We start from the raw sequence: 12361 nt of genomic DNA, 5'->3' as shown, positions 1-12361 counted from the left end.
TGGTGGGGAAGGCTTGGACTCGTCGTCGAGTCCAACGTACAGCTGGTGGCCAGCCGAAAATGTCCGCAACCAGTTGACGGAACGAAAGACGTCGCTCTTCAACGCCTTGCTCCGCTGCAACTGCAGCTGCTTTTGAACCGCTGTCTTCAGCGATTCCGGCTTGATCGACTTCGACGACCATCTTGCCTTCTTGGTGGAGTACCCACTCCTGATGGTCTTGTTCCAACGAGCGCATCAGCTCGTCCAACAAACGACCGACGGGGGACTCCGCGTCCAAGATCTTCGTATCGAAACGAATCGCTCGCTGCAGACGTTGCTTCAAAACGTCCAGGTCTTGAGGGTCTTCCTCAAATGCTGACTTGAATCACGCGACCCACACATCGTTGGTGATGGAATTATGGTCGCGGTTGAAGTCGAACAGCGCGATCCGGCGTTTCGAGAACGGGTCCATGCAGGCACTTTCTGGCATCGCGAACGGACGCGATCCATTGCACTGCAGAGCGTTGATATGCCCCAGACACTTCTGGTACTCGCGCATAAAAGCGCGTCTTTCGGCCTTGGTCGAGCCCGAAAATATCGGCGGCTGCGAGAGCGCCGGCGCGTTCCAAACTTCCAGCGCCGTACAGCCGTAACCGCCATCGCCATCGCTGCTCATGTCCCTATCGTCACGGACATCCGACGGATCGTTGTCGGCTAGCAACGGCACTGAAGCGCCATCTGCTTCAGTCGTTGGTGGAGCAGCAGCTGAGACAAACGCTGCGACAGCTGGTGTTCCTCGGTTTGTGCAGCGTACTACCGTATACCCCCGCTTCAGTACCTATGAAAATGTAAGTAAAATCTGATCACAACCGGTAGAGCTCCAAGCGGTACCTTGAAAACTATTCAGGCATGCGTATTTGTCTAAATCCATCACAGGACTTATATTTCATTGGATGAAAATAATTAGCGCATGGCCATTGGATACCTCTGTCCAATTAGAGACAACTAGGTACAAGCCCAACCTGTACCATGAAAATGTCCGGTATGTTCCAAACCGGTACAGGTCCAACCATAGAAATCATAGGTACTGAAGCGGGGGGTATAAGGTAGTACAGTACAGTGTATTTAGTTGCTGGGTGTATACTACGTAGTATTTTTTACACGTGGTTTTTGGCGTGCATGCACATGGTTATATTTAAGTGGTGTACTTGCACGTGTTTGAATCTACGTGCGCAAATTTGGACGGTTTGCACGTGGTATATTTTCCAGTCAAAAAAAGTTGCATATAGACCGCGCAAATAATCCAACAGGATGCTCTGTAACAGTGGCCGACAGAAACGAATAGAGTTTATGTCTGTATTTTTGCCTATGAACTCAGAGTTGTATGAGACTTTCTACAGTATGTGAGATGCAGAATTCAATGACAAAATCCACCTGTGTAATCAAAACTCTCTGGAAACGAATATCCTTCAAAATATTACCGAAAAACAAACTAAACTTAGGCTGATTTTGACCTTGTCATCATATAACCTGTAACATCTTATACCGAAATCATTTTGAGTATTACATTCAAAAGGTTTAGTTTATCAAGGACTCACAGTACATTCCACTTTCCATTCACTGCCAAGACAAAATATACCAGTAATTTCATGGATGTTACGCCAATGCAGTGGTTACATGTATTCATAGCAATGGTTTCAAAGCTATGGCTTCGTGGCAGCACTTTCGTTTATTCATTCACTCACCACTCAATGGATACTACAGCAAAGGATTGCATGACATTCGTCAAGATGGCACGGCCGTGTACTCTCACTCGCGAGGAGCGCCTTGACATCTTGCGCTTACTGGCGTTCTACAAAAGACAAGGGGATAAGACAGGTGCCAAACATGTTTCAGAGGCACTCGGGAGGAGCATTGCTGTTGTGCGTGGTGCGTGGAACGAGTACTGCATCTATGCACCAACCACCAGGCTCGCCCTGCTGCCAACAGGTCAACTCACCCATCACGGGTCCCACGCACAACTCAAAACGTTGAACTAGTCCAGGAGTTCGTACGTGATCGCCGTATCACGCACACACGAACGACAGCTGTCGATGTGATGACCTATTTGAACGAGATGGATGTCATGGAAGTTGATCTCAACAACAAGGCACAGACCTCAGCAGCCGTGCGATCTGTTCAACGCTTTATTAAAAATCAGGACTACAGGCGTGGGAAGAAGGCCAACTCATCCAGCTATCATTTGTCCAAGTCCAACGTGCTTGCTCGGGACTCAAGGCGATGCATCCATTTATGGGTGCATCTCCGAAAACCAGCGTTGTGTACCTGGATGAGTCATTCATCTACCAGCATTACAAGCGCCACAACGACAGCTTACTCGACCCCAGCGACGACCTGGATGTTCAACGCAAGGAAACCCACAAAGGGCGGCGTTACTGCTTCATAGCTGGCATTCTGGACTCGCCAGACATGGAGTGCCAGGTGGTAGCCCTTGACATCTTTCCTGGTGGCAAGTCGACGGCCAAGCAGCCCAAGGACTACCACGCAATGTTTAATCACGACTACTTTGTGAAGTGGTTTGCCAAGCTGCTTGCAGAGTTGGGTGATATGGGTGAATCAAACGCGTACATTGTGATGGATAATGCCAAGTATAAAAAAGGCAGGCCTGTCGGAACACCGACCAGCCGGCTATGCAAAACAACGCTAGCAGGCAATATGCACGCGATATGGGATACCGTTCAAGCCGACATATTTCAAGAGCATTCTCTGGGAAAACCTGTCGGCGTACATTGAAAAGCACATCCAACCTCAAGTAGTCCAAATGGCAATCGACAAGGGCCATATAGTCGTCTTCATCCCGGCTCCATACCATCCACTCCAGTGACCATGCCGGCACCCCCTTTCTAGCCCTCGCCCTCTGCCCAGGTGATCACACGCCCACACGACTCTCGAGTGTCAAACCCATTCGAGTTGTCAACACACGCTACCTCACGAAAGGGGACATCTCCACGTTCGGCGAGCACACCTCTCAACTCCTCCTCGAGGACCGCCTACCACCACTGATTACGGCACCCCCCCCCCCACATATAGCCACGACGTGGTCCCCGCAAGAAACTACCGACTGGCTTGAAGGGGCGGTACAAAACCTCTATGACATCCTCTACACCAGCGCCAAGCTCAAGTGGGGGGAAACCAGCCAAACTAAGAAGGCCCTCAACCGGGCAGTGGCAATACAACGCACCAACAGGAGCTCTGCGCAGCTCCGCCGCCTGCTCCGTATACATGAAGCTGTTACCCCAACCGGGGATGAATACCTCCGACTGGTCCACATGGTGGAATGGCCCAAATGGATCCGCAATCCAAACCTTCTCCCACCAACATGCTGGCACCGCTCAGGAGCTTTAGCAGTCGGTACCTGGTGGTCGGAAATGCCCACCGGAAACGACACCACCAAAACTGGGACAGCTGGCTACGTAAAGGCATTGCACGCTGAACAAAGGTATGCCGGAAACGGCGAGACTCGCGTAACACCTGCACCCGGCAAACCCGAGTGCAACAACGGACCGCATGGTTCCAAGGCCGCCAAACCCGTAAATTCCTCCGCTCAGCACTCAGCGCACCCACCCCACCAATTTCCATCCAGAGTGTAGTAATCCGTCCGCCCAATGCCCCCCCCGCTACAGCTCCGACCGGGACGAAGTCGCAGCAGGGCTCCGCCAGCTGCTAGACAACTGGATCCCCCCCGCTGAAAAAACCGCCCGACCTCGGCACTTAGACACTGGCCTGCATTCCGACCGACTACAGATCCCACACTTCGTGATTGGCTCCTCCATGATATGGATCACCCAGACGTAGTATCGCAGGCCTTTCAATCCCCAACGGGCACCACGTGGGACACATATCACTACGATGCAGACATGCAAGCACGATGCGATGCAGTCTACGTACGCGCGTGTCCCCAGGACATGGGGGGGTCTCACAGGAACTCTGGATTGCTGCCCCGGCGTGTATCAGGGAACGGGAACGAACCATCATCAACCTCATCTTACGCACCGGCCTTGTCCCCCCGATCCTTGGACGCAAACAGATGATCTACCTCGCCAAATCGGCCACTGACCACGGTGTGGTAAACCTCGACCCCGGCCTTCCTCCTTGGCGCCCCATCACTGTCCAAAGTGCCCTCAGCAGCCGAATCTTCACCGTTATACGGGATTACATCTCCCCCTGCATCCCCAATGAAGAGCTGCAACATGGTTTTCAGGGTTTTCAGCGGGATCGAACTGTCCAGGATGCGGCCGTGCTTACCTCCCTCCTCATCGAACGTGGCGAAAGACGGCAAGAAGAGCTCTTCCTTATCTCCAAGGATTGCTTAAAGTGCTTTGATCGCATCCCTGGTTGGGCCATGGAGTACATATACCGCAAACTCGGAGTCCCCTCCCTTCCCCACCAGCTCATGGCACATTTTCTAGGAGCCAGCCAGATCGACATCCACACGGCTTTTGGGTGGCTAGACGGTGGTATCCGTGAATTCGGCATCGGCCAGGGATCCATACTGGCAGTCATGCACATTGGCTACTACATGGATGTCCTCATCCGACAGCAACAGGGGGGCACTGACCCCGTCCAAATCTCGCACAGCCAACACCCCCAGGGACCACGAACACGCACCATCTCCAGCCTCCTCTTCGTTGACGACGCGCTTGACATATCCACCTCCTACTCAGGCATCCAAGACCGAGTTAGGATATCCAACCAATTCACCGGCCAATCTGCATCGGGAGGAGTGTTTGGAGCCGACAAATCCTTTCTCCTCTACCTCTCCCCCCATGCGTACCCTGCTGTCGCCCTCAACGATGGGCTCGGAAACCCCCAACCCATCCGAGTTGTGGCGACCTCCGAGGGCTTCCGGTACCTGGGGATACATCAAGGCACCCACAACCAATGGGAGGAGACCACTCGCACAGTCTGGCTCAAACTCAACACCTAAGCTGCGGCTATTGCCCCACGGGGGCTTGGAAAAAATGAGCTCCAATACATCATTAATGCCGTCTGGATCCCAAGTGTCCTGTACCGCACGGCCATTAGCGACGCCATCAGTATCGCCCTGGCCCTCGACATTCTTTTCCGCAAGACGGCACGCCGCGTCCTCCGCTTGCCACACGACTATCCAAACTTCTGGTTCTACGACCACACCGATGGCTTGGGCCTCGTCCACTGCGAACGCTTCAGCCACAGCCAACGACTGTACCAAATCCTCTGAATCGCCAACGACTGTGGCTCACCCGCCCACGACATCCTCATGGAATCCCTTGAGTCCTAGCAAACCGAGAGTGGCCTCACGGACCACCCACTCGCATTCCGTATCCCCCCACCTACCTCCGACACTATGTTTCTTGGTACACTCCTCCGCGACCTCGCTACCTTCAACCCTGCCGTCACCATCACCACCCAATGGCAACAACCCCACGCTAGCCGTCCCCAACGTCCCAATGACCGCCCTATCTGGGCTCACCTCACCCCAGCTCTCAGCACTACCCTCATCTCCATCAACCGCTCCCACGCCAACAAAGTCCGGTGGGTCGGTGATATTTCCAATGAAAAGGGCACGATGCTGCTCAGCCTTCCATCCCTATGCACCAAACACGGCTGGAACCGCGCAACACTCCAACGCTTCACCCCCATCTGGGATGCCATCCCCACAGTCACACCACACAACCCACCCCCTCTACTCCGGCAACAGACTATCCAATGGGGTTCTCAATATTCCGGCCAGCCACTATCTCTCTCCCCTCTGCCGACTCCACCACGGCCCCATCTTCCATACCTGGAACAACCCCTAGGCCGCACGTTCTTCACACCCTCCCGCAGCGTCGAAGCCATCCATGTACCACTACATGCTATGCTTATCGTCCCCCACCACCTTATACATTGGGACGGCCGACCCGACACACTCAGCTACCGCATCGGCCGACGTACCAGTCTCCAAACTCGACATACTCCCGCCGGCCCAGAAATCGCAGTCACCTTCTGGCATGAGCTCCGAAAGGGAACGGACATCTGGTACTCACCCACACCACGGGAAGCCCGTAGTCGACTCCGCCTAGTCCCCATTGCAGGGTGCGCGATCCTCACTGGCGACCTCCTCCGCACCAGCAGCACCCAACGCCACAAGTTCATCCCATGGACCGACACGACGTGGACACATCCGGACACGCACCACACACACCGCGGCAACAACAACCGCGCTCTTATTGCCTCCACCGCTATGCACAGAGCAGACCAGGCCCAGCTCCCACCCGCACACCACACTCCCCCACACGCCACATGCCTGTTCTGCCTGCCACCGCATAGCGGACACTACTGTCTGTATGGACTGCGGGCAATGGCACCATCCTGCCTGCATACCACATTGTCAGGTGGCCCTACGCCACTCCACCCTTACGTACGGCCTCCACACCCTCCCCCTTCGTGCCGTACGTACACACTCCGTCGGTGATGGCAGCGTCACAACCAAGGAAAACCGTCAGCCCATGGCACATGGAGCTTCCTGGGCAGAGATGGCACTACCCTTACTGGGTATATTCGGATACACCCAGACCACATCCCCCACACGATGCGAAGTCCTCAGCCTCCTGGCAAGTTTGCACCACTCTGGCGACACAGCGCTTCAAATCTATGACAACACCACGGCCATCGGTCTTGTTATCCTGGTCAGGTCCCTCAAACGCCGAGGGGGCCAACCCCGCTATAGCAACATCCACCGAGTGGAACTCCGCTCGCTCATGGCCTTACTCAACCCAGAGGGCACGTTTGCTGGCGACTGGATCCGCGCCCACCAAGACAGCACAAGCACTCCGGACTCAGTCCTACGTGCTAAACAAGCCCTGCTTGCGGAAGCCGACTCGTTGGCCACACTAGCACACCAATTACTCCCACACACCAACTATGCCCACCTCATCTTTCCCGACTCCTGGGAACTCCGAGACCACCAGGACCACCCTGTCACAGGTGCAACGGCCCCCTGGCTTGGCGCCATCTACAGTCGGCATAACTGGCACGCAGCACAGGCCAGAAAACCGGACGCCCGCCGCACCATCCAGCCCCTCCGACTCAACACCGGAGAATTATGCAAATGGGACCTCCCCGCCCTCTCCTTCTACTGGCGGACTATCTGCTACACCCTCCACACTAACGTACGCAAACACCGCATTCAACCACGGTGGGACCCCCACTGCCGTACATGCCCTCGACACGCAGGAACACCGCTTCGGACTCACGCACCCGCAATGCCCCGCGGCGACTACGCTCACGCAAGATCTCCTCATTGCCACTCAAGCCGTCATACCCAAAGCATGGCTCCCAGACCAAGACATCTACCTCCCCGGCCACTGCACTGCTAGCGCGAGTACCTTCACTGGACTCACACGTCCCCAATGGCAGACACGCAGTCGAAAACCCTCCCCCAACTCGGGACACTGCATGCTACCTATCTCCTCAAAACGCTGTGTACTCGCCCTCCACATGCAACGTCTCCTCGGACCCCCCCGACCGACGACGCTCGCACTCGATGCCACCCAACTACACTGGGAGTCTACACAATGCCGTACGCCGGGCGGCCTCCTACCCCGATGGCTCTACCACACAGCCCTTCGCTGTGTACCCCTCCTGGCACCCCGTGACTTCTGGTTCAGTCAGTGGATGGGTGGCCCCAATGGAGCTACATTCCAAGGACCGCTCGGCGCCTCCCCTCTTTGTACCATCCCCCGGCCCCCTACATACAACCACTGGTGGATCGATGCGACTCACCACCCCTTCTCCACCACCTGGTGGCGCCAACTATGCACAGAAATACGGACAGCCACCACCAGCCACATGCAAACCGCACACTGGTTCGTGGTTCCAGAAGGCTCCCCGGGCCATACCCAGGCAAACAGCCTCCAGATTACATGGCTCCTCACCATACCCACGGGCCAGATCACAATACGCAACCCCTCCTCCATCCACCACGTCTCTACCCCCCAATGGGGCAAGATCACCTCTAGCAACCCTGTCCCCATCCACATAGGTTTCCTCACCACCGGCACTACCCCGGACCTCCTCACTCCCGCCCAACACCACTAGACTGATGCACTCAGACCCCTCGATGCTACCCACTGGCTCCATCGCCCCCCACCCATCATACTTAGCACCACACCTGCGGACGCCAGCACGACCAACCCCAAGATCCTCACAGCTCCCATTCACTACCTCCAGTGGGCCCAGCTCAACATCCCGGCTTTCGACCAATACGCACATAACACACGCAGCTACCTCGAGGCTACGTACCCCATCATATACCTTGCGTCCTCGGGCTGGAAACAATTCCCCACCATGACGACATCCACACGGGACTGGGCATCTACCATCACGCACCTACACGCACCGCACTTCCACAAAGCATGGTTCGCCGCGCACTGGGCTACCTTTTGCCAACACTGGAAAATCCACATGCACTACTAACGTAGAATACATCCGCAACGCAGGGGAACTACCCCTCCTCACTGAGGTTAACAACATCCGGCTCAAACGCTGCTACCACAATGCCGCCCCCATGGGCCATGACCGACGCATCCGCGCCCGCAGAGCCCACCTCACCGCCAAGAAGCTCCGATGGCACTCCCGCAGACTCTCTCTGTTACCCCCTGCCTTCCCCTCCCATAGGCTACGCCGACTCGACCCTCCGGCCACCGCGACACCCCCCGGACCCCGGGATATCACCTCCAGCGGTTTAAGCATCCCGTCCCCCTGGAGCCGACACAATCAGATTTTCAAGTAGTTAAGTCAGCTAGCTGCTAACGCAGCTAGTACGCGGCCGTGGCCATTAAGTGCCCGCTGAGTGATCTTAACTTTACAGCGTAATATCAATATCAATATGTACTGTACTGTATTTCATCCCATTTTCGACAATCCATCGCCGCGCCAAAGTACTGGCTGAAATTATCGCATCACCAGCCAATTATTGACCCTACGCTCTCAACACATCTATGTGGTTAAGTATTGAGTGCCGACATAACACTTGCGGGGGGGCAGTCACCCGCTCATACGTGTAGACGACTGGCGATGCTGAAGAAGTAGTGACTAGAGATCTGACGGTCGACCCCGTTGGGTGTTAAGCGCAACAACGGACCTCGGCGCACCAAGACCAAACCCTTGGTGCGATACAATATTGGCCAATCACTTTGCATTTTCTGGAGATGATTTATGTCCAATCAATCATGGCCGTAAAATGGCAACAAAATGGGAAGAAGTATTTTGTCACCCCATTATTCGCGATTTTCGAATTCTACTTGGAACAGGCTCTAAGAGCTTGTACGAATTCCACAAACAAGTCAGCTACAGTACCTCTTGCCACTACAGTAGAAATCAGGAAGGACGGCCAAACCAACCGTACATAGGGTGTCGGCAAGTCCAAGATGACTACTTCGTATAACATTACATACAGTAGTCAAGTTCGCCGACACAATTCGAACGACTCTGTGCAACAATACAGTACTAGTATAGTACGGGAACAAACGTTAAGACATTCAGAATATTTGATGTAACTTCTAGACAGGGTTTGGAAGAGTTCACGGGTTTGGATCTAGCCACTTTAGACTCATATGGAAGACTTCTGTACTAATTACGTCTTCGAAAGTCAGTCAGCATTGTCTGCATGCCAAGATATCAAAATTTTGACCCGGAAGCCAAAATAGGACACAAATGTAAAATCGCTCTAATTCAAGTAAATATACATGGATTTCTTCCTAGTAAGGCGTCAAGGCACCGTTTGACCTGATCACAGCGACACAGCGTCTTGGCATAGAGTCAACCAGTCGTTGCATGATTGCAAGGTCGATCTTGGACGATTCGAGCTTGATGGCCAAAATAAGGGCTTCAACGCTATGATACTGCTTCCCCCCGGCGTAAATGCCACGCACGAGGAATCCCCCACAAGTTCTCGATCGGATTCAAGTTCGGGGAAAGGGCGGGGTGCTCAAATATGTTGAGATTGTGGCCGTTCAAGAACTCCATGATTTCTTTCGATCGATGGATTGAGGCCCCAACTTGCATGAAGATAAAGTCCTCTCCGTAGAATTTATGAGCGAAGGAGAAGAGGTAGTCCTCAAGGGTCCAGATGTATTTGCATGAGTTTTCGTTCCCTTCCAGGAACTCTAGCTCTGTCGCCCCGTCGGAGGAAAATCCGGCCCAAACCATCACACTTCGGCCACCGAACTTGCGAGAAAAATAGGACTCATTGGGATGCCGCAGGTCACGCCAGTAACACTGTAAGCCATCAGGTCCGTCGAGATTAAACGTTTTCTCGTCGGATCAAATGATGGTTGCCCAGGATGGGGCGATGCAAGGTGCATTTTCGTGTATTTTAGTCGCGCCTCCATGTGCTCCTTTGTCAAAAGGGAGGTCGCGTTGCGCTTCACGTATTCGAAGCAAACATTGTCCTTGAGCATGTGACGGACCCAATGTGGCGAGACGTCCAACTTGAGGTCGCGAACGATCGAATTTGCCGATGCGCCGATCTTGGAGGCTGTTCGGAAGATTTGTCGAACGTCATTTACACTTAGTTTTGATGGGCGACCACCCTTGTAGCGCTTGTCATAGTTTTCTGGGTCCATAAGGTAGTTTCTGATGGCTGTTCGGGATACGCCAAGGCTTTGGGCCATGAACTGCACAGTTTGTTGGTGCTGCTTCCATACAACGATTTATCCCTTCTGGAACTCGTTCAGTTGCTTGCGGCGGCCCATGGGATGCAGTTGAGGCTGATGAAGAGACGTTATGGGACCTGCATTTAAGCTTTTAGCTGCCAAGGTATAGTTGACTTTGTCCTAGAGGATATTATGTGCATTGTCCTATTCAGACTTCCGACGTAAAAAAGGCTAGCCGGCGGCTCTACCAAAATCGATGTCGCTCTTTCAAATACAGCTCATTGCCTTCGGTAGAGAATTTTGAAACGGCTGCTGTGGTCTAAACTTAAATTTAGCCCCAGACGGTGTCAATGGCATATCCCAAATTCTTAAATTCGTGATGTCTTAACCTTTGTACTGTGCTGTACTACTTGACGTAGTTATACTGGTAGGATTTACACTAGTAAGCTATACCAGCCCCACGAAATTAATTGTCTCTTCGCAGTCTCCTCTGCGTTGGGGTGGAGATTTTGGGCGATCAAGTCGTTGTCGATGTTGTCTGTCCACACATACTTCACACTGTCAATCAAGTCAAACGACGTCAAAAGTAACTGTGAAAATTGGATGCAGGCAAAAACCTTGCGAAAATTCATGCCCACTCAGCGATTATCTAATGAATATTTTGATTCTATAACCCTTCGAAAATGCATGTCCACTAAGCGATGGCTAGAGACATTTTTAGTTTCCAAACAGTGCACTTACATCGTCGTACTGGTCGATGGTGTCCCCATGCGTGTGGAGGCCCCCTTCGGCCAAGTTAATTTGGTCCACAGCATATCGCTCTTGCAGGGATTCGATGATGGTAGCGCGCGCATTGAGAACAGGATAAAGTTCGCAAATGAAGTGGACTGCGAGCACTTTTGATTAACGTTAGCTTTATGTTGCCACAATTCATGTTGGCCGGAATTTCATTGTAGTTGCAGGCCAATAATATTGTTGAAATTTGTTCTCTCCAATGTTCGGTGTGAAGGACCTGCTTGGTTAATTGGTATATTGTCAGCATGATTGTCGTTTACTATGTTTGAGTCTTTTGGAATTTTGGCATTGTTTCATCCATACGGTAAATCAAGTAGCTTCCAAATTGTTTGGTATGTTCCATAATGGTGTCATATTTGCAAATTCTGCACATATGATTTGGGAGGGAACTTGTAATTTAGCAGTAAGTCACCAATTCGATCAGCAGACTACTACAGTAGTACTGTAATGCCGTTAACGTTAGAAGGCGTGAACGATGAACATACAGTGGTTGCCGGTAAAACCCGGCCAGTGCAACTTTTGCCCATGACTTGAAAATACTATGTTCAGTGGTATGGCGCACAATCAAAATATAATGAAAATCACTTCGTGCAACTCCGTGAAGACGACATGTATTGGCTAAAACTAAAGTCAGTGAGTCCGGATAATGCGCGTCGCACGCGTCGCAAAACCGGATAACGCGCATATTCGAGTGTCCGCAACAATCTCACACAATACATGACCATCAAATTGTTATGAATTAAATCTCAAGTACTGATGGGATCGCTTTATCAAAGGCTTTCACAATCGTGTCTGTCGAAATACGATACCAGACCTTAATCGTCCGTTTCACTGTGGCCAAACGCTTCTCTTGTGCCGTCAAGATGTCGCCGTTGCGTTCGTCGTCTTCTAGCAACCACGCTGTCTTC

At 52.8% G+C, this 12361-nt stretch overlaps 2 protein-coding genes across 2 annotated transcripts; both read left to right on the top strand.

Annotated features, from left to right (window-relative positions):
* Nucleotides 1–2259: 2259 nt before the first annotated feature.
* Nucleotides 2260–3629, top strand: H257_04088 (hypothetical protein; the record flags this gene model as incomplete). Its single annotated transcript, XM_009828465.1, has 2 exons — nt 2260–2763; nt 2826–3629. The coding sequence occupies 2 exons, from the start codon at nt 2260–2262 to the stop codon at nt 3627–3629; spliced, it is 1308 nt and encodes a 435-aa protein (XP_009826767.1).
* A 1736-nt stretch (nt 3630–5365) lies between these two features.
* On the top strand, nt 5366–8478 carry H257_04087 (hypothetical protein; the record flags this gene model as incomplete). The annotated part of the gene is made up of 4 exons (XM_009828464.1): nt 5366–6456; nt 6482–7172; nt 7237–8028; nt 8101–8478. The coding sequence occupies 4 exons, from the start codon at nt 5366–5368 to the stop codon at nt 8476–8478; spliced, it is 2952 nt and encodes a 983-aa protein (XP_009826766.1).
* Between the last annotated feature and the right edge of the window lie 3883 nt (nt 8479–12361).

The sequence above is a fragment of the Aphanomyces astaci genome (assembly GCF_000520075.1).
Source record: "Aphanomyces astaci strain APO3 unplaced genomic scaffold supercont1.7, whole genome shotgun sequence".
Lineage (NCBI taxonomy): Eukaryota > Oomycota > Saprolegniomycetes > Saprolegniales > Verrucalvaceae > Aphanomyces > Aphanomyces astaci.
The sequence above is the reverse complement of the archived record's forward strand: the minus strand, read 5'-3'. Positions and strand labels throughout refer to the sequence as shown.